A 22,586-nucleotide genomic window follows, 5' to 3' on the forward strand; every position below is an offset into this window, starting at 1 on the left:
GTTTCTTCCTACTTCCACAGGCTTGTCCTCCCGTATTAGAGTAGAACTTCTCGTACCACATCAGGGTTGACCTGGTCTAGGAATGCCCTTCTGCTGAGAGGCACCTTCCTTCTTTGCCTCCACGCTCAGCACAGGGTGGGCACTTGTCATCACCCAGCACCTGTGGGAGTCACATGGGAAACTTGCTGGTAGCCCCCCTTCATTTGGGAATGGAACAATCTCATTTGTTAGCAGAAGGAAGTAATGTTGGGCCCAGTGCTATCCTAACCCGGATCTCCAATGGGAATAATCCTGATCCGATTACTCTGAAAGGCCACCCAGTCACTGGGAGGAGTCTCAACTCAGAGCCAGTGTTAGCATAACAAGGTGTTACCAAATCACCACAAAGAGCTGGGCAAGGGCTGGGCGGGACCCACTGCCCCCAAAGAGCAGTGAGCATGTTTTCCAGGTCATGTTCCAGGGCAGCAATTGCCAAACACTATTTAGTGATGGAATCTTTGCTTTAAACATTTTGCATGTAAGATATTGTGTGTATGTGCATGTGTATATACACGTATACATGCATGCATGTTTCATGTATACACATGTATGCATATGTTGTGTGTGCACATGTACGTATGTGTGTGTGTATGTATATAGGACCAGAGTGAAGTACAAACTGCTGGTGAGTGGGGGTAGGCCAAGTGAGCACCCTCTTCCACCACCTGGCAGAGCCCCTACACCCATGCAATACAGTTTGGTACTACTGCTCGCCCGATGACTGTGTGTGGCAGGGTTGGTGGGGTGTGTGTTGGGTGGTGCTGTATGTTTTCCCTTTAAGGTTGAAATTGATTCAGCCACGGGAGTCAGAATGTCCAGCCCTGTGCATTGGCTGTGTAGGGTCATTAACATCTGCTGAGATGTTATTGTCTAGCGGGGAAGTATCTTCTTCCTATTATACTAGCTTTTGAATTCTGTTTTGGTAACATGGAGCTGTTTCTTTGTTTCAATGTTTCTAGAACATCTTTGAAAAAGCCATAAAGGTTTTTCTGCCGCACTTGATTGAACCAGAAAGGCTTTCCTGTTCTGTGCGACTGCCTCTGACTCTCTCTTCGTGACTATGTTCTTCCTCTCTGTCTACAGGCTGATGTTCTTTCTCTCTGTCTACAGGCTGATGTTCTTCCTTTCTGTCTACAGGCTGATGTTCTTCCTCTCTGTCTACAGGCTGATGTTCTCTCTCTCTGTCTACAGGCTGATTTTCTCTCTTTCTGTCTACAGGTTGATGTTCTTCCTTTCTGTCTATAGGCTGATGTTCTTCCTCTCTGTCTATAGGCTGATGTTCGTTCTCTCTGTCTACAGGCTGATGTTCTTCCTTTCTGTCTACAGGCTGATATTCTTCCTCTCTGTCTACAGGCTGATGTTTGGGTCGGCTGGAGCTCTTCCACAAGTCAGCTCCCTCAGCCAAATAAGAGGCTGTTCTCACCCCTCACCTCATTTGCATACCTACAGGTGGAAGTGCCAAGAGAAGAGAGCTCTTATTGTTCTTATTGAAAAATAAGAGCACAGCAGAGTTGAGCTGTGTCCACATTTGTTTGGCAGGCTCTGCAAAGGGGATTGAGGCCAGTGGTTCTCTGTGTCCCAGAGGTGTCCCTGGGAAATGTAGTGTCACTGGACTAGAGATTCATCCTTGCTGTCTCTGATGCAAGACGATTGTATCAATTCAGGCTCTGGAGATAGGACAGGGAGCAGAAGGATGGGGACTAAAACCATGGGAGAAAGAGAGAAAAATCACCTTTTCTATGTGAAGTGAAGAGACATGTGGAAGTGAAATTACTCAAAATTATTTTTAAGTACCCATGATGCAAAAGCCATAAAATAAAATATTGTAAAATTAGCCACATAAAATTGTAAAACATTTACACAGCTTAAAAAAAAAACCTGTTAAAAATAACTCCAAAATATACTGTGGCATATATCAGAGTCTTATTCATAACTAAGCAAAAAATGATACCAAAATAAGCAAGCCAAAGACACAAAAGGGAATTCACAGAAAAAGAAATACAGATAACTAAACATGAGAACATGCTGAAGGACCTTCCTCATAAAGAAAGGCAAATTAAAGCAAGTTACCATTCTCACTTCTCAGATTTGCAAAGATTAAAAAGTCTGATAACAGCCAGTTGGCAGGGTGTGAGGAAATAGACACATTCATATCCGGTTAGTAGGAGAAAAAAAAGGCCACAACTTCATTGGAAGACAGTTGGTAATCTCTATCAAAACAGCAAATCTCCAGGTCATTTAGCCGGCTGTCACCTTCTAGTGATTTATCTACAATCACTAATAAACGTCAACACATGTACAGCACATGGTGAAACATGATGCAAATGGTAATAAACCATCTCTCAGTTGGCTTGAGAAGATCTCTATGATCTTTTTCGGTGAAAAAAACAAATTTCAGAAAACGGTATATATAGTATGATATTATTGGCATCTAAAAAGGTATGCATATATAATCTTGTGGATATGTTTAAAATTTCTGAACTTAGTTACAAACAGGAATAGGAAATCTAAGAAGAAGGGCTCATGGGAGTGGGGAAGGAGATGTTTATTTTTCATTTTATATCTTTCTGTATGGTTTTCATTTTTTAAAGTTAGTATATATTTTTAAAAATCTAGTTAAACAGGATCAGGTGCAGTGGCTCATGCCTGTAATCCCAGCACTTTGGGAGGCTGAGGTGGGTGGATCACCTGAGGTCAGGAGTCAAAACCAACCTGACCAACATGGAGAAACCCCATCTCTACTAAAAATACAAAATTAGCCAGGTGTGGTGGCACATGCCTGTAATCCCATCTACTTGGGAGGCTGAGGCAGGAGAATCACTTGAACCCAGGAGGCAGAGCTTGAGGTGAGCCAAGATTGCGCACCACTGCACTCCAGCCTGGGCAACAAGAGCAAAATTCCATCTCAAAAAAAAAAAAAGAAAAGAAAAAAGAGAAAGAACCCCATCTCTACTAAAAATACAAAAATTAGCCAAGTATGATGGCAGGAGCTTGTAATCCCAGCTACTTGGGAGGCTGAGGCAGGAGAATTGCTTGAACCTGGGAGGCAGAGGTTTCAGTGAGCCTTGATCATGCCACAGCCTTCCAGCCTGAGTGACTCCGTCTCAAAAAAAAAAAAAAACCTAGTTAAACAATAACATATCAGTAACATATGTAGATGCTCAGTGGAGTGCCTGTACCTGGGACGGGGTGAGTGTGTGTAGCTTCTACACTGAAGCACTGGCTTAATTACAGAGGCTGGTCCTGTCTACAGGGCTCTATGGGCCAGGCAAGCCTTCCAGGCTCATGAGAATCTGAAGTAGCAAAACAGGGCAAGATTATGGTGGGTGGGAACAGACCAGCAGCTTTAAGTAAGGGCCTAAAATCCAAATAGCTTTCCCCCGATCTCCTGACAGCCTGCTGGCCTCAGCAGCCGATGGATTCCATGGGTGTTAGCTGCTGCCAGGGTTTCAGCAGGCTGAGGACCACCCCAGTGTGCCCCTCTCCCAAGGTGCTGGCACTTGACAGCTCCCTTTTCCTCTCAGAGGTTTTAGGAAAGTAAAAACTACTGTCTCCTCCTCACGTTAGGGATGACTGTGCCAAAGGAAGGTAGAGCTTCTAGAAAGAGAAGAGAATCTGGGATTCCTAGGACTTTCTTGTTAGAAACAATCCCAAGACTTGCTCTCCAGCTGCTGGGGCAAATCCAGGTCTCGGTAGGGCTGGTGGCCAGTCCCTGGAGGATAATCCACGGGGCACAGTGTCCAAGGGGATGAAGCCATTTGGGAGCGGCGGGGAGCTCAGCGGGAACGAGTGATCCCTGCCCCGGCCAGGTGGCCCCTCTGCGGCTGTGCCTGGCTCCCATTCACCATAGGCCGCTATGCTTGGGCCCACTGGAATCGTGTTTCTTCTTCAAACACCCCCTCCTTTTTTTTTTTTGAGACAGAGTCTCGCTCTGTTGCCAGGCTGGAGTGCAGTAGCATGTTCTCAGCTCACTACAACCTCCGCCTCCTGGGTTCAAGCGATTCTCTTGCCTCAGCCTCCCGAGTAGCTGGGACTACAGGCACACGGCACCATGCCCAGCTAATTTTTGTATTTTTGGTAGAGATGGGGTTGCACCCCATGTTGGTCAGGATAGTCTCAATCTCTTGACCTTGTGATCCTCCCTCCTTGGCCTCCCAAAGTGCTGGGATTACCGGCGTGAGCCACCGTGCCTGACTCACAAACACCCCCTCTTACTTTATCTTCTTGGCAGCTGAGAGGTTAAGAAATCCCCTCCATGTGGCAGACTCCTTTGGATCAGACCCTGTAGCTGCCAGGTCCCCACCTAAATGACCCCCACCCCACCTTTTCCTGGTGCTCTGAGTGCAGAAGCAGTGGGGGAACAAGAGTGCCTCAGCCCAGGATTGCTGGACGTCAGGGCTCATCTCCATCTTAGAGAATGGTCAGCTCCAAAATTCAGAGACTTGTGTCCAGATTCCTCAAGCTGTGTCAGGAAGTCTTGTCTTTTCAGTTAAGAGGAAACCGGGTTTTCCTGCATGGGTTCTAATAAAGTCTTTGATCTATTTCAGGTATCAGAATTGCGTTTACACTTACAGAATTCTACCCAATGAAGATGATAAATTCACTGTTCAGGTGAGTCCTTTACAAACCTAGAAATCTGAACCTGACTTCAGTCGATACTGGCAGAGAAGGGGTGGAAACGATGAGGAAGAAAGCGCGTGCACAGGTAGCCGGACATGAAGGCCTGGCTGAGCCTGGAGTTTGTGGGGTGGCTTAGCTGGTAAACTGTGGCCCTCTAAGTGACCCTGCTCTGTGACAGGACGGAGTTGCATGCCACGGGCTATTTGTGGTCCATGGGTATGAAGAGGAAACGAAGGTGAAGCAGACTGCCCAGAGATGAAGGGAAAGGAAGGGCTGTGGCTTGGCCAACTGTTGTCTTCATCTCTCAAAGGAGAGAGAGGAAGTGGCTCAGGAGGGAGAGAAGGGAGGTGAACTTATAGGAGAACAGACCATGTTTTCTGAGGGGCTGCAAGACTAGCACAAAACAGAGCCTTTCCATTTGTAGAACTCTGTTCTGTCCGAGGCTGATACTCACGGCATCTGATTTCACCATGCAAAGTCAAAATGTGCAAAACTTGCACTTCACTTTTTTTAAATATTATTTTTGAGACGGAGTTTCACGCTTGTCGCCCAGGCTGGAGTGCAGTGGTGTGATCTCAGCTCACTGCAACCTCCACTTCCTGGGTTCAAGTGATTCCCCTGCCTCAGCCTCCCGAGTAGCTGGGATTACAGGCGCCTGCCACCATGCCCAGCTGATTTTTGTATTTTTGGTAGAGATGGGGTTTCTCCATGTTGGCCAGGCTGGTCTTAAACTCCTGACCTCAAATGATCTGCCCACCTCGGCCTCCCAAAGTTCTGGGATTACAGGCGTGAGCCACCCCGCCTGGCTGCAGTTAAATTTAAAAAGAAAAATCAGCTGCACCCATCCAAGCCGGGGAAGGCCACCCTAAGCACGGCTTTGTTTTGCCACAAAATGTGACAACTGAGTGTGTGGAAGCCAGGAGAGCTATTCTTATCCGGCTGCATGAAGAGCACATGGGGGTGGCAAGAAGGAAGGAGACAAAGTTTCCACATCCCCAGTGGGGGGCAGGGGGATATGTGTGTGTGTGTGTATGTGTGTGTGTGTGTGTGTGAGAGAGAGAGAGAGAGAGAGATGCTCAGTTCTCAGGGACTAGAGTAAGAGACACTGCAGTGCATCCACGTCCCAAGCAGAGTAGCCGGGGTAGACAGAGGTTTGGACATCATGTCATGGAAGAGCAATGACGGCATTGGAGAAGTTTGGTTGAGAAGAAAGTGGAAGTGGCAGGGGAGAGGCGGGATACACTCCGGTTTCAAAGCTTGAAAGGAATGATTCATTTTGTGCAGAACTAGGATGCAGTAGTAGACAGGGAGCTGGACTCAAGGTGGGAGCAAACCACAGGCAAGTCCCTGGGGGCAAACATCCCCCAGGAATTGTCAAGAGGGAGAGCGTGGTGAGGAGAACGCCCCTCAGGAAGACGGTTTATGAGGATGGAAGGAATTGGTTCGAGGAGCAATGTGGCTGCGAGAAACCCAAGGGGCGTGTGTGATGCGGTCTGGTCCAGGGGCTGTTTCCTGCAAGGCCTCCTTGGGAGATGTGAGTCTGTGCTCAAGCAGAACCACTCCCCGTGTAGTCAGGCTGGCCTTGCTGCCAGCTGCCTTATCCTCCTGCCCCTGCATCCGCTGCAGCCTCCAAGGCACATCTGCTGGAAGGCTTTCCACTGGCCTAGGGCGCCCGCAGGTTTGGCCCAGTTCTTAGTAGTCGCCAGGAGCAGATGTTGGCACACCTAGTACAAGAACGCCCTTTCCAGCGCTTGGCAGCTATTTGCCATGAGAATGTCTGTCTCTGACATGGACTCTCCACCATGTGTGGGATGTGACTGGCGGAGGGGAGCCCTGTCTGGGGCAGGCAGTTGGCTTCAATGACCTCTACCATTTTTTCCAAGTCTAGGAGGGCATGAGCTATTCTGGCAGAGTTGGCATCTGTGACAGGTGGTTTGCTGAGAGGAGTCGGCAAACTCTCTTAATTTAAAAGTTGGTCGATGCTTTTGATCTTTTTCCCCTTTGTGGTTTCTTCTCTTCCTTCAAAGTGAAGAAAACTTTAAGTATGACTGGAAAAGACATGACTGTGGCTTCTAGTAGAGTTGGCACCCGCGGCCTGTAAATGTGTAGACTGCGTTTCCGGTTTGCCCCTCTCTGTCACCATCACGCTCTTGCTACTGTGACGTCTTGTGACCCTGGGAACTGCTGATGAAATCCGGGGCCTCATCGGACTACGGGGGGGTGGGGGCGGTGCAGGGAACAGAAACTCACCTTGGCTGACTGTGTAAGGGTTAAGGGGTGGGCCGCCTTTGTGAAGATGTGCAGAGTCAGGAAGCAGAAGGCCGCCCTAGAGCCTTGGGACCAGAAGAGCATAGGGTCTGCACGCGGCTTCTCCCGTGGCTCAGCTCTTCTCTGTGGGGCCGCTCTTCCTCGCCAGCAGCCTTCCTTCTCAGACCCCTGTCCTAAGAAGGAGTCTGATGGCTCAGCCTCCATGGCTTTCTCTGCGTGGGCCACTCAGGGGCTGCCAGTCTGTGTATGAATTGGCTGTCTTCAAGCAGATGCCCCCCTCTACCTCTCGGAGATGCGGACAGTCATGGGGCAGTGTGGCTCCTTAAGGTCTCTGCTCAGCCAGGGCAGTGGGTGGGCAGCTTTCATAGAAGAAGGGCAGCCCTGCTGGACATATCTGCTCCTGACCCTGGCACTAGGCCCGTGACCTCCTCAGTAGCCGACGTGGTACAGGGAACTGTGGGCTTAGGTGGTCTGAAGAGGTTTCCCTTCAAGGTGAATTAAAGGAGAATTCTCATAGGATCCTCCTAGGTGGACTCACCTATGAGAATCTACCTCCAAGAGTAAATGACAGCAGATGTCTACTGAGGACCAAGTGCACACTCATGCCCAATTAAGCAGACTCAGAGCCCTTCGGGGAAGCTTTAGCAGTTATTGATCTCTGCCTATTTTAACTCAAGTTCCTCTTTTCATGTTGAGGCAAAACCTCACAGTCTTTTCTAAGCTTAGCCACAGTTTCTAAATAACTCATTCCTGACACCTGAGCCTGTTCAGTGCCACCAGAACACGAGGCTCCCCAAAATAAGAATCTGGACTGAAACTTTGCCAAGTGAAGCTCCGAAAGGCTTTCATTGTTTCTTAGTTTAGTAACTTTAGCTCTTTTCCTGGTTCTCTTGTCAACACCAAAGATCTCATCTTTGTTCTTTGCAGACCAGCTTCATGGAGTTGGCTCACATGTCATAGCCTATGACAGCCCCGTATCAATCAGGGAGAGGAGCCACCTCACCTGGGGGACTCTTTTCCCTTACTCCATCTTTCACAGACTTAAAAAAAAAATCTGAGATGGGAGGGCAGGATGCAAACTGTAACTTCATCCAACCCCCTCGTTCTAAATATGAGTGTTGCTGAGAACTGCGGAAGTTGGAACTCACAGCCAGGCCTCCCGGCCTCCCCAGCTAAGCTTTCTTCCTTCCAGCCTAGAAGGTGTTTCCAGGCCTGGCTGGAGTCTCCTGGGGAAGGATGAGCCCAGGACTCTGCCCAGAGGGCAGGGAGACAAGGCAATGTGGCCTCTCAGAGAGCTTGGCCTCTTGTCCTTCCCACGGTTGTAGATAATATTTGATCCCAGGTGGCATCTGTCCCTTGTGGTAAATCAGCAAGGTGCCCCTAGAATGAAAGCAGACTCCACTCCCGGCTGGGATCTGGGTTCAAGTCCAATTTGGCCAGCCATGTGGCCTTGGACAAGGACCACCAAGAAACTGCTGGAAAGTAGAGATCACACACATACCTCCCAGCACAAGGAAGCTGCCGAGGAGGACGGTGGAGACAGTGGGGAACTGGAGGTGCTTTAGAGGATTCTAGGCAGTGCTGGGAGTGGTGGGGAAGGAGGGGTAAATTTTGGAACTCCATCTCCCTCAGCTCTGCTCTTTGGGCTGTGGGCTTCGTGTCTTCAGGGACCTAAGTAGGCTCTGGAACCGTTAAGCAGTTGTTCAACAGCTGCTGTGCCACTCAAACTCTGAGAACCTTCTGGACTTAGCTTGCACTGCTTGTCCTGGTTGGGGGAGGGTCGGGGCAGTGCTCTGAGCCCTGCATGAAGCCAGAGGAAGGCAGGATGGCTCAGCCCCACAGGCCTGACTCTCCCACACCAAGAGAGCAGGTTTCTTGTAAAGCCCAAACTCCTTTCTTGACTTGGAAAGGGAAGTGACTCTCCTGTAAGAGAAGCGGTGCCCATCTTGAGCTGCTCGCTGCAGACTGAGCTGGGAGACTGCTGCTGCCTTTGAAATGGCCCCTCTCTGGGAGAGTGAGGAAGAGTCTGAGGCCCTGCAAGCCGCCCTCATGGGCCAGCTCCAGGGTGGCCAGGGAGGCCTGGAGTAGCCTCAGACGTGTCGCATAAATGGTTGTCTCAAACCCAGGGCCACAGTCGAAGCAAAAGGGGCCCTTCGGCTCCATCCTACAACCTTTTGGCCCTTGTGTCCTTTCTGACATCCTTCCCACCAGGAGGAATAAAGCAGAAAATTAAAACTACCCATAATCCCCTATCACATCAATGTTCTCTGTGAACTTCCTGTCTTTTCTTGAGGTTGAGATTGTATCTAGGATATTGATTGTTTGAGTCAAGATGGGAGCACCCTCAGGTGTTTCTGTTTGTTTTGTTTTGTTTTTGAGACAGGGTCTCGCTCTGTAGCCCAGGCTTGAATGCAGTGGCATGATCTTGGCCCACTGCAACCTCTGCTCCCGGGCTCAAGCAATTCTCCCCCCTCAGCCTCCTGAGTAGCTGGGATGACAGGTGTGCACCACTATGCCCAGCTAAATTTTGTCTTTTTCTGTAGAGCCCAGGTTTTAATGCAAGTTTAGATGAAGAGTTAGAAAATATCTATCTCGTAGACCCTTTCATTATTCTTTCTGGATCTGGAAGAAAAACTCCAGTGACCTGAGCCATTCTGGTGAGTTCTAAAGAAGAGACACTCGTGACTCAAGTCCCTGGTCCCTGACGGTGGCTGTCACGTATCTCTGGGCGGCATGGCTTTTGGAGAGGGAAAACAAAACAACTTTCTCAAAGCTGTTCCGTCACAAGCATCCGGGAGGTGAACGGTTGAGCCATTGTTATTAAGCTCAGGAAGCGAGTGGCAGCTGTTATTGTTCTGAGTGGTCACCGAGTGAAGTAAAGATTCCGTCTGAGCCGCCGGGCAAAGGATGTGGCTCTAACACACTTCCTGAAGTTGCACAACAAGGGGCGCAGAAAAGGCTCAGGGCACAGAAGCCTACCAGGGCTGCGTGTGTGGGCTCTGCAGCCATGCCAAGGACAGTGGGCCCTGTGGGGGTCCGTGCTGGTGGAGGGGTTCCTTTATGCTATGACACTCACCTTCTAGAAGCCTGCATTTTGAATTGGTTTTTCTATCTACTGCAGAATATGGACAGATCTATTTTCAAAGCCTCTGAACATCTCAAAACATCTTAGCCTACACATTCAAGAGTAATTTGATAGATATAAAATTCTTGAAACCAACTGTTCGCTCAAAATCCTATACGAGGTCCAGCACTGCCTTCAAGAAGGTAGTGTTACGGACCAGGCACAGTGGCTCAACACTGTAATCCCAGCACTTTGGGAGGCCGAGGCAGGTGGATCACCTGAGGTCAGGAGTTCGGGACTAGCCTGGGCAACATGGTGAAACCCCGTCTCTACTAAAAATGCAAAAATTAGCTGGGCGTGATGGCTCCCAGCTACTCGGGAGGCTGAGGCAGGAGGATTGCTTGAACCTGACAGTCAGAGGCTGCAGTGAGCCGAGATCTCACCACTGCACTGCAGCCTGGGTGACAGAGCAAGACTGTCTCAAAGAAAAAAAGAAAAAAACTGTGTAGTGTTATGAATAGTTCTGAGTACAAAATCCAAGGCCAAACTTGTGCTGGTTCCTATAGAGGGGACCCATGTTTTTGTTTTTTTCTACTTTGAAGCTGGTGGGAATTCTTTTCCAGCTTTGTCATTTTCCTTTCACTGATAGTGCCTGCAGTGTGTTCAGCTTGTTCACTTTGCAAACTCTGTTCTTTGACACAAAAGACCTTTCTTCTGTTAGGTCTTTGAATCAGTTTTTATTCCAGCTCTTCTGGCATCTTTCTCCTAATCCCCTGAGAAAGCCAAGCCTCCCCTCATTTTCTAGCCTCCTGAGGTACACATGCCCTTGTGACCGAGAAGCCCTTCCCTCTTGTGTGGCTGCAAGATCCCTAATCCCTTCCCAAGTTTGTCAGAGAATTCTGGAAAGAGTGTCCATGCCATTTGTCATCTCTACCTACAAATGACTGTCTTTATTTTCTCCCCATCCCCACTGGCCATTTTGCCCTTGCTTCTCCATGTTCCAGAGCCTTCTGGTTCACCTTGTCCCAGATCATGGGCCTGTTTCCTGTCCTTGTTACCCAAAGTGGTCTAGAACTGATATCAATGTGTACCATGTAGCTGACAAGTTTAGATTGGGGAATAGGATGCAAGTATAACCAATGAGGTGTGAAGAGAAGGGCTCTGTGGGCTTCTAATAAAGGTCTATTTGTCTTAAAAACAGACATAGGGATAAGATAGCCTCTTTCTTTCTTTCTTTCATTTTGGGACAGAGTTTTGCTCCAGTTGCCCAGGCTAGAATGCAATGGCATGATCTCAGCTCACCGCAACCTCTACCTCCTGGGTTCAGGTGATTCTCCTGTCTCAGCCTCCCAAGTAGGTGAGATTATAGGCACCTGCACCATGCCTGGCTAATTTTTGTATTTTTAGAACAGATGGGGCTTCACTATGTTGGCCAGGCTGGTCTCGAACACCTGACCTCAGGTCATCTGCTTGGCTTGGCCTCCCAAAGTGTTGGGACTACAGGCATGAGCCACCACGCCGGCCAAGATAGCCTCTTTCCTACCTTTGGAAGCTGCCATAGGATGTGACAGCTGGGTCTCTGCTGCTACCTTGTAACCATGAGGAGATGTAGCCGGTGAGTGAGGCCAACACACGGAAAGGAGAAGTGAACCTGGGTCCTGGATGATGCCCTTGAATTCGCTGAACAGAATGAAGCAACCTGGGATTTGCCCTGTCTCTAGATTTTCTGTTTTGTGAGGTAATTAATTCCGTTTTGCTCAAGTTAGTTGAGTTAGGGTCTTCTAACAGCTAAAAGTGTCCTAATATACAAAAGTGTAAACTATCCTAGGGGAATTTCAGAGCAGAAAAGTGAAAATTTCAAATTGAATATCGAGTTTCACTGCACCAAATGCCCATGAGCCATGCTCTGACAACGCAGTCCCTGGGTCTTCCCTCTCCTTAGCCTGTGTTGTGTTTCTGGGACCTGCTCCAGCCCTGTCCCAGACATTCCTAATGACTTATGTTCCTGTCAGACATCCTCGGGCTCAACATCTCTTTCTCCAACCCTAACCAGAAAAAGCACAAAAATCAGTCAGTGTTTTAACAATGTCTGTGCACTGAGGAGGCATCTTGATTTCTTGCTTATTGCAGAATGGTTTCGTTTCTCATCTTGACTTTGCCCTTCGAGATCAGGTTCCGGGTCTAATTGTGTCTGCCAGATTTGCAAGAGGCCACGTAGGGTTTATCAAATAGACGAAAGTCTTTCTGAGAGGTCTCGCTTGATCACCCCAGAAAAACAGTCACCCCACCCTTCACTTGTTGCTCTTTAACCCCTTACCCTCCTTTCTTTTCTTTGTGGCACTTGTGACTATCTGATTTTATATTTATTCATTTATTTTTATTTTTCTCTATCATCAGGCTGGAGTGCAGTGGCACAATCTCGGCTCACTGCAACCCCTGCCTCCTGGGTTGAAGTGATTCTCCTGCTTCAGCCTCCCGAGTAGCTGGAACTACAGGTGCGTGCCACCACACCCAGCTAATTTTTGTATTTTTAGTAAAGACAGGGTTTCACCATGCTGGCCAGGATGGTCTCGATCTATTGAACTTGTGATCTGCTAGCCTCGGCCTCCCAAACTGCTGGGATTACAGGTGTGAGCCACCGTGTCCAGCCCTGATTTTATATTTTAAAATATACATTTTTTATTGACTTATTTATTGTCTATACTAGAACTATTCCTAGCATATAGTGAATGCTTGATAAATATTTATTGAATTAACTCTTCTGCCACTTTTAAAAAGATAGGAAGTGCTACAGGTTTCGTTTAAATTATGATTTATCTCACCCTTGCTGCAGTTATCAATCTTAAATTTGTCCTCCACAGGATCGGCCATTATCTGTTGACTTGCTTTTCATGCCTTGGTCAACTTCCTCTGCTTTTGGGAAGGGTTCTCTTTTCTGGACTCAGTTCTGCTGTAGCTCCCTCCAAAGTGGATTCTCATTTCAGCATTGAATTGAGCTCCTCATTTTTTTTTTTTTTTCCCCTCAAGATGGAGTCTCGCTCTGTCACCTAGGCTGGAGTGCAGTGGCGAGATCTCGGCTCGCTGCAACCTCTGCCTCCTGGGTTCAAGCGATTCTCCTGCCTCAGCCTCCCAAGAAGCTGGGATTACAGCCGCGCACCACCATCCCCCACTAATTTTTTGTATTTTTAGTAGAGACAGGGTTTCACCATGTTGGCCAGGCTGGTCTCAAACTTCTGACCTTGTGATCTGCCTACCTCGGCCTCCCAAAGTGCTGGGATTACAGGCGTGAGCCACCGCACCCGGCCGAGGTTCTCATTTTGTTTCAAGCCTGCCTTGCCTGGCTGGTCTTCGGCCTTCACTGGCCCTGTCGTTCATCTCTCTCCTCTTCCTGAGATTTTCACTCTGGGGTCCTAAAGGCCTTGCCTTTTGATGTCCACGTGAGGCTGCCGATGCTTCCCAAGATGTCCCGAGACAAGTTCCAGCAGCTACATTTCCAGAGAAGGCTCTTCCTCGGGTCTTCAGGGTGGTATAATGTCCTGGTTCCCTCGGGGAAGCAGTTTCTTCTCTCAAGCTTGTTTCCTCCTCAGAAACACTGGGAGGCCAGCAGTACTTCCCTCCTGTGGAGATTGTGAGGACTAAAAGAGATGGTTTACGTAAACATGCAGCTTATGTCTGACACGTGACTCCATGGATGACTGTTTTAAAATGGCGAGGATGCACAGAGGCCAGTCAGCTCACCGGCACCAACGCGGGGTCACTGGGCAGAGGCCCCGGCCCATGACTGGCCAAGAGCTAGGGATACCAGGCACAGGGGAGGGAGAAAGGGCTGAGACTTCGGGACACAAAAAACTCAGGAGTCCTGGGATTGGCAGCAAGGCCATCCAAAGGGGCCTTGGAGAGGAGGACGAGTGCCTGGAAATCCTGACTGGCCCTGGATCAGGGCCCAGGAGCAAAGGTCATGGGGGACGGAGGCACCAAGTAGGGCCCCGAGACTCTGTCTGCCTTGGGACCCTCTGAGAACTGGGGTTGTCCTGTGCCTGCTCACTGGGCGTACGTCACTGCTGCTTTGGATAACTGAGGAAGACAGAGTCGGGGTGAGGGCGAGGGTGGGTGCCTGGAGTCCCACCAGGTGACAAGAGAGAGCCTTGAGGACACAGGAGGGACCGGAGGGAGGTCCCACAACTCCCACCTGGGACCTATCTTATCATACCTTTCTGGCCTGGTTCCCTTTTGTTGAGCCCCTGTCAGGAGCTAGGCACTTCATCTGTGTTCTTTAATCCTGGGGGAGGGTTTACTACTATTGTTGCTATGATTACTATTCCCATTTTTAAATTCAAGGAAACAAAGGCTCAGATGAGATAACACTGTTTGCTTGTTTCATAAAACTTGTGACAGAAGAGGGATGTCATTGGAGCCATGCTGTGGCTCTGTGCCCTGCAGGCTGGAGGGTGAGCTTCACACAAACGCTACTGGTCTTTGTTTCTCCAACCACCCGAGGTTCCCCAGCTATGCAACCAGCTAAGGGCTTTGCAGTTATTTGAGCCATGATCCTTCCTGAATGAGACCCAAGATGACTCTACTTTTAAGCCAAGTCCAGTGAGTGTTACAGCCGTGTGTTCTGACTATATTCCTTAAGGGTCAGAATGACAGCTTAGAGATTCCCGACAGCTCATTCATTTATTCCGTGAATATTAATTGGGAACTGAACATACTAATACAACAGCCAGCCTCAGAGACAGTCCGTCCTTCACAGGATGTTCAGTCTAGAGACCAATGACAAGCAATTTTCACGATTAGACTCCGAAGCCCAGATTTTTACATCTTGAGGTGGAAGGGTCTCAGGAAACTTCTACAGTGAAAGGAGCTCCCCTCAAGTGGGAGGAAATGAACGGCCCAGCCATGCCTTCCAAAGAACCATCTGAGAGGCGCCCACCCCCTCTTCTGTGCTTCCAAACAATCCCCCCACTCAGTGTCCACATCCTCACATTGTGGGGTGGTAGGCGGCCCAATGTCTGTCTCCCCCAGTGAGCTGTGGGGGCCTTGAGAACAAGGGTGAGGGTCTCAGTCACCCGAGTGTCTGCCCTTGGGCATAGGACAGAGGATGTGTCGCCATCCCCTGAATGAAAGGCCCAGCTAGACCAGCTTGAGAAGAGGCTTCTGTTGACCACTCAGTGCCCACAAAACCTCTGAGGTTAAACTTAATCTGCCCTGTTCTTAGCAGATTGTACTTCATTTTGAATAACCCCAGGAGAGAGAAATCCAAATTTCTCTCCCAAATATTGAATTAATCCATACATGAGCAGTTAGTGATTTTTATAAAGAGATTTGTCATGGAAGAGTAGTTCCTTCATTACTGCTCTTCTTGGCTGTCTGAGTTAGGAGACCCTGCCAGGCTGGTGGCCATCAGGGTGCTCGACCCATCTCTCCACCGTGTTTGTGCCCCTCATGACTGGTGGGAAAAGGGGTCTGAAATCTTGAAATGGAGAAATGTGTTTTCCAAAATCCAAACATCTCTCACAAATATATGCTACAAGACCCTAAAAAGAGTTCTTAGCGCCTCACACAGACACAAGGACAGAACACGAGAACATAGTCCCAGCCTTTAAAGACAGAAAACAGACATTCCAACAAGCAGATTAAAAGTCACTTGGGGTTGGGCTTGGTGGCTCATGCCTGTAATTCCAGCACTTTGGGAGGCCAAGGCAGGTGGATCACCTGAGGTCAGGAGTTCGAGACCAGCCTGGCCAACATGGTGAAACCCTGTCTCTACTAAAAATACAAAAATAGCCAGGTGTGGTGGTGGACACCTGTAATCCCAGTTACCCAGGAGGCTGAGGCAAGGAGAATCACTGTAACCTGGGAGGCGGAGGCTGCAGTGAGCCGAGATCACGCCACAGCATTCCAGCCTGGGTGACAAGAGCAAAACTCCGTCTCAAAGAAAAGTAACTCGGAAGTCTACATGAAAGATACCACTGGCTGCTTGGGAAACCAGATGATAGAACTGCTTTCTCCCGTGACAAAGGCTCTGGGGAGATACTTACTCTTACAACACTAAACACCTTCCTGCCCCCAGGGTCTTGGTACCTGCCCTGCCTTGTGCCTGGGACTCTGTCCCCCAGGTCACCACGTGGCTGACTGGCCAACAGGATTCCTCCAAGGCCTTTTCCCAGGTCTTCCCATCTAATATCATGCCCTGTCCCATGGCCGCTCCTTATTGCACTCCTGTTTTTTCTTCATAGCCCTTATCGCTGTCTGCAAGGGGATTCATTTCCATTGCCACTATAACAAATTTCAGCAAACAGAGGGGTTTAAAACAACACAAATGTATTATCTTGCAGTTGTGCAGGCCAGAAGTCCAGAAGCTCTCACTGGGCTTGGATCAAGGTGTTGGCAGAGCTGCACTCCTTCCAGAGGCTTCAGGGGGAAATCCCTGTTCTCGCCTTTTCTGGTTTCTAGGGGTCACTTTCATTCCTTGGCTCGTGGCCCATTCCTCTGTCTTCAGAACTAGTAATGGCCTGTCAGGTCTTTCTCATGACGCTGTTTCTAGGGCTCTGACTCTCTGCCTCCCTCTTCCCCTTATGAGGACTCTTGAACATAGATTGGGAAAGCTGAATAATTCGGGATCCTCTCCCAACCTCAAGGCCAGCACATGAGCACCTTATCTCCCCCAGGCCGTGGTACATAACAGCCATAGGTTCCAGGGATAAGGAGGGGTTGGGAGGCGGAGGCCGTTCTTCTTTCTACCACAGCAACTATCTTGATTATGTATTGACTCACTCATGTATTATCTGTCTCTACCACGAGGCTGTAAGACTCACGAGAGCCCAGACCTTGTCTATCTTGCTCTGCACTGTCTCTGTAGCACCAGAAGAATGCCAGGCTCATCGGGGAGCTGCCCCAGGCCCTGCCCCGCCACGCAGCTTCTCTCCAGGCTGCTTCCAGGGCTGGGGACTCTGGGCTTGCCTGCCAGCTGTCACTTCTGTCTTCCCCAGAGTACCTCAAGAGTTTTACAAAAAGAAAAGAAGCAAGCTAGAAAGAAGAGCATTTTAGGGATATGTAATTAAGGATAAAAATATCCCTCACAGGCTCTGGGCAATGGGGAAATTGGAGATTGCTTGCGTTCCTGGGCCCAGTAGAACCACGAGGGCTTTTGAAACATAATGATTAGCGCAGGTTTTTAGCATTGATAAGCGTGTGTAATGATGAAAGCCATCTATATGGGTGTGCGGTGCCAAAAGATGTGTGTTTAAATTCTCGAAGGGGAGGCGTTTAAACGGAGCTGCATGTAAATACGGGACCTTTGCTTCGGGTGAGAAGGAAAGGGGAAATGGAAACAGCGAGGGGTCGAGCTTCCTCAATTACATGTGGCAGAAGGAAACAGCTATTTCAAAGGCAAACATTGAACGTGGGAGGTGGAGGAGGCCTTGGATGCTCCCAACAGCATCCCTTTAGCCCTCGATCTCCCGTCCCTTCTTCCATCTTGAGACAGGCCAAGGAGCCCCAGGTCCATCACTGTCTGTGGCTCCCAGGTAGCTAGGGGCGCTCCCAGCCCAGCCCCCAGCAACCCCCCACTCATCTTCATTCTCAGCCCCACCTGACATGTTGCCCCTGGCAGGGCTCCGTAGATTCCTGCTGGATGGAAAAAGGCATGGGTGAAAGAATCTTGACTCTAAGATAAAAATGGTTACCCAGGAAGAAACAGAAAGAGAAATGAAAGAACGTGTCTTGAGAGAAATGGAACAATAAGCAGACTTCAATCTGAGGGCTTTCTGAAGTCAGGTTCTCCTTCACACGGCTTCACGGGACACTGCATTCCTCTCTTGTCTAATTTTTCTTTTCTTTTTTTGGACGGAGAAGGATTACTGCAGATAAATATTGATAATTTCTGCTTTTTCTCTTAGGAAAGTAGTGAGGGTGAGGAAGTTCAAATCGAAAATACAAAACAGAAGTAAAATCCCCTGACGTGGAAATAAGCCTTCCTTCTTGGGAAACTATCAATGTAAATATGTTTCTCTAAAATGTAACTTTAGAGTCTGCAATATATTTGACATCTTAAAAATGGTCTTCAAGATTTTATGGTAAGGCCAGGTGCAGTGGCTCATGCCTGTAATTTCAGCACTTTGGGAGGCTGAGGCAGGCGGCTCATTTGAGGTCAGGAGTTCGAGACCAGCCTGGCCAACACAGTGAAACTGTGTCTCTGTCTAATTCAAAAATTAGCCTGGCATGGTGGCAAGTGCCTGTAATCCCAGCTACTCAGGAGGCTGAGGCATGAGAATCGCTTAAACTTAAACTCGGGAGGCTGAGGTTGCTGTGAGCTGAGATCGTACCACTGCACACTCCAGTCTGGGCGACAGAGTGAGACTCTGTCTCAAAAAAAAAAAAAAAGACTTTATGTTACGCACATCAAGTGTTCAATGAGGCATTTGTTAGAGATGGACAGTCCTCAATTTTGGGGTGAAAAGATTTGCAAAAATTTGTCAATAATAATGTCATGATGTCCAAAGCTGGTCCCACCACTGGCTCTCTCCTGCCACCTGCCCAGAGGTGGCTTCAGGCCACACTCCCCTGGCAGAAGAACACGCTATGAATGCCTCTGGAGCACCCTACTTCTGCCTCCTGGCCCATTTTCCCTGTGCTGCTCCCCAGAGTCTGAGAAACAAATGTTGCCTGTGTCCCCTCCCTGGTAGAGCCTGAGAGATTCTCTACATCTGCACTGGCCAGTGCTGCAACCACAGGCCACATGGGGCCACAGAGCACTTGGAATATGCCCCCTCCCCCAAAAAAGAAGGTTCTATATCTCATGATAATTTTATTGCACATTGAAATCTTAATATTTTGGACATATTGCGTTTAATATATTAATCAAATTGATTTTACCCCGATCTTTAAAAACTCCGAGGCTGGGCACGGTGGCTCACACCTGTAATCCCAGCACTTTGGGAGGCCAAGGCAGGCAGATCACTTAAGGTCAGGAGTTCGAGACCAGCCTGGCCAACATGGTAAAACCCTGTCTCTACTAAAATTACAAAAATTAGCCGGGCCTGGTGGTGCGTGCCTGTAGTCCCAGCTACTCTGGAGGCTGAGGCAGGAGAAATGCTTGAACCAGGCAGGTGGAGGTTGCAGTGAGCGAGACTCCGTCTTAAAAAAAAAAAAAACATTCTAAAATCTGGCTGCTAGAAAATTTTAAACTGTATGTAAGGCTCACATTACATTTTCACTGGGCATCATTGCTCTAGAACCTTGCTGCTCAGAGTCTGGTCCACAGGCCAGCAGATCAGCATCACCTGGGAGCTTGTTAGAAATGCGGACAATCAAGACCCCAGACCTGGGAATTCAGAATCAGCGTTTGAACAAGATCCCCAGTGATCCTGGTGCACATTAGGGTTTGAAGACCATGCATGGGCGGGGGAGGGGAATGGCAGGCAGTCTCACTCACCGTGGGAGGGAGTGCAAATCCCAGAAAATGTTCTAGAGGGCAAATTGCCCATGTCTATCAACATCTGTAATGTCTGTGTCCAGTGAGGAATGTTCTCCCACCCCTAATGTGTCCAACAAGTCACGTGGACAAAGATATATATACAAGGATACCCACTGCAGCATTATTTCAAATAGGAGTCAAAGAAGAGCCCTAACAAACAACCTCATGTTGCCTAGGTTCGCATTCAACCTAACCGTGATGAAGAGAGAACTCCTTAAATACGCTGTGGTTCAGCCAGTGGAAGACTATGCGGCTGCTTAAAAAATTAAAGCAGAGCTGTGTGTAGTGAGTTGGAAAGATCTCAAACATTAAACATAGAAAAGTTGCAGGTGATATTGTTATAGGAGGGTTTTTGGTTTTTGTTTGTTAAGGGATAGATTATATACACAAGATTGCACATACATAAGAGTGTTGAGATAGAACTTGTATTTTAGAGATGGGGTCTCACTGTGATGCCCAGTTCTTAAGCTTCTGGGCCTGGCCAGGCATGGTGGCTCACACCTGTAATCCCAGCACTTTGGGAGACTGAGGCAGGTGGATCACCTGAGGTCAGGAGTTTGACACCAGCCTGGCCAACATGGTGAAACCCCATCTCTACTAAAAATACAAAAATTAGCTGGGGGTGGTGGTGGGCGCCTGTAATCCCAGCTACTTGGGTGGCTGAGGCAGGATCATCGCTTGAACCTGGGAGGCAGAGGTTGCAGTGAGCTGAGATCGCACCATTAGACTCCAGCCTGGGCAACAAGATTGAAACTGTATCTCAAAAAAAAAAAAAAAAAAAAGAAAAGAAAAAAAAAGAATCAACTCCTGGGCTCAAGCAATCCTCCCACCTCGGCCTCCCAAAATGGAGACAGAATTGTTAAAATAATTTTTTTTGTTTTACATTTAAAAGTTATACCTCAGCTTGGTCAAAAGAAATTAAAACAGTACCAAAGGAAATACATCAGAACTAGAGGCCCCCTTTTCTCGTTGGTAACCCTAATGGCCTGCAAATCCCCACCCTAGTCCCACTGTTGACAGTTTCTCAGATACTGTTTTCATATGTTTTGTATATTTATATTTGTTTTTGTAAATGGGATAATACTGTATACGCTGTTCTGCGATTTGCTTTCTTCCCTTAGCAATCTGTCCCTGAGATGAATCCAAGTTCATTCACACATCTTTTTGCTTTTTAATGGTTGAACAATAATGGATGGATACATAGATAGATGATTTTCTTTTTTGTTGTTCTTACTACAAAAGACAGATGCTACAATAAGCAAGGCTCGCGTGTGACTGTGCATACAAGCTTTCTCCAAGAAAAGCTATTACTGGGTTGAAGGAATGCATATATGATTGTAAATACTGCCAAATTGCTTTGCCCAGGGCTCTTCCGAGTGACCTTCTCACTCAATGTCTCTTGGCCCTCATGATGCCCACACATCTCAATTCTGGACATTACCAGTGTGTGTAATTTTCATCAGACAATGAGTGAAATATGTGATCACAACATTTTATTCTGCATTTCTCTCATTAGAAATGACACTAATGACCTGGGCGTGGTGGTTCATGCCTATAATCCCAGCACTTTGGGAGGCAGAGGTGGCGGATCACCAGAGGTCAGGAGTTCAAGACCAGCCTGGCCAACATGGTGAAACCCCAACTCTACTAAAAATACAAAAATTAGCCAGGTGTGGTCGTGCATGCCTATAATGCCAGCTGCTTGGAAGGATGAGGCAGGAGAATCACTTGAACCCAGGAGGCGGAGGTTGCAGTGAGCCGAGATCGCACCACTGCACTCCAGCCTGGGCACAGAGCAAGACTCTGTCTCAAAAAAAAAAAAAAAAAAAAAAAGAAAAGAAAGAAAGAAAGAAAAGAAGAGAAAAGACACTAATGACTAGACATGGTGCCACATGCCTGTAATCCCAGCACTTTGGGAGGCCAAGGCAGGAGGATCACTTGACCTCAGGAGTTCAGGACCAGCCTGGGCAACATAGTAAGACCCTATTTCTACAAAAATTTTTTTAAAAACTTTTTTTTTTTTAATTAGCCAGTGATGTTGGTGCATGCCTATAGTCCTAGCTACTTGGGAGACTGAAACAGGAGAATCACTTGAACCCAGGAAGTTGAGGCTGCAGTGAGCCAGGATCACACCACTGCAATCAGCCTGGGTGACAGAGTGAGATCCTGTCTCAAAAGAAATGACACTGAGCCTGTTTTCATATATGCATTCACCATTTGTGTTTATTTTCCTGTCAATTGCCTGTTTATATTCTTTTTCCATTTTTTCCTTTTTAAAAATATTTATGATTTTAAAAACCCTTGATATGTTTTCTATATTAATTTTGGGGGTAAGTTATACTGAAAGTATTTTCTCCAGCCTACAATGTTTTTAAACATGGTTTATGGTGCGTTTTGTCATGTGGAAGTTTAAAACCATTAAGTAGTCAAATGTTTTCATTTACGGATTCTGAGTTTCATGAATCACCCATTCCAATATTACTTATTTAGGGAAAATACTATTTTCTTCTAACAATTTTTAATGTGTTTTTATGTTTAGCTCTTTATTTATTTTTATGTTTGGTATAAAATAGGGACTATAACTTCACCCTCCAAATGGATAGCCAACACCGTATTAAATAGCCCATCCTTTTCCCATTGATTCACAATGCCATCATATCATGTGCTAATTTCCTCCATAGTCCTCATCTGATTTGAAACACCTCCTCCTGTTCCGTTGATAGATTAATCCACTCTTGCCCCAGCTGCATAGGTTTAATCACTGTGGCTTTCTTGTGTGTTTCCTTATCTGGCAGACTAAGTTCCTATTTATTATTCTCGTTAGTCCTTGCTTGCCATGCATTTCCTTTTCCAGGTGAATTTTAAAATCAGCTTGTCAAGTTTCCTAAAAATTCCAGCTGGAATTTTGTGCAATTACATGTAATTAATAGGATAATTTGTAGATAACTTATGTTCTTATAACATCAAGTCCTTCCATTTGAGATCATGGTTTCTCTCTCCATTTATTCAGCTTTTCTTTTATATCTTTTTTCTGCTTTCTCCATATAGTTCTTAAACCTGCCCTGTTACTGAGTGTGATGTAGCTTTAATTACCTTTGCAAACAGAATCTTCCTTTT

At 47.5% G+C, this 22,586-nt stretch overlaps 1 protein-coding gene across 2 annotated transcripts in view; it reads left to right on the top strand.

Moving 5' to 3' along the window:
• INPP5D (inositol polyphosphate-5-phosphatase D) overlaps positions 1–22,586 on the top strand; it is a 149,156-nt gene that overhangs the window by 15,124 nt on the left and 111,446 nt on the right. The window contains exon 2 of one of the 2 annotated variants that reach the window (XM_021924147.2): positions 4,587–4,650. The exons of the other annotated variant lie outside the window; for it this stretch is intronic. Within the exon in view, the coding sequence (XP_021779839.1) occupies positions 4,587–4,650 (64 nt within the window). The remainder of the gene's footprint in view (positions 1–4,586; positions 4,651–22,586) is intronic. 2 annotated transcript variants of the gene reach the window in all.

This window comes from Papio anubis, chromosome 10 (genome assembly GCF_008728515.1).
Source record: "Papio anubis isolate 15944 chromosome 10, Panubis1.0, whole genome shotgun sequence".
Taxonomy (NCBI): Eukaryota; Metazoa; Chordata; class Mammalia; order Primates; family Cercopithecidae; genus Papio; species Papio anubis.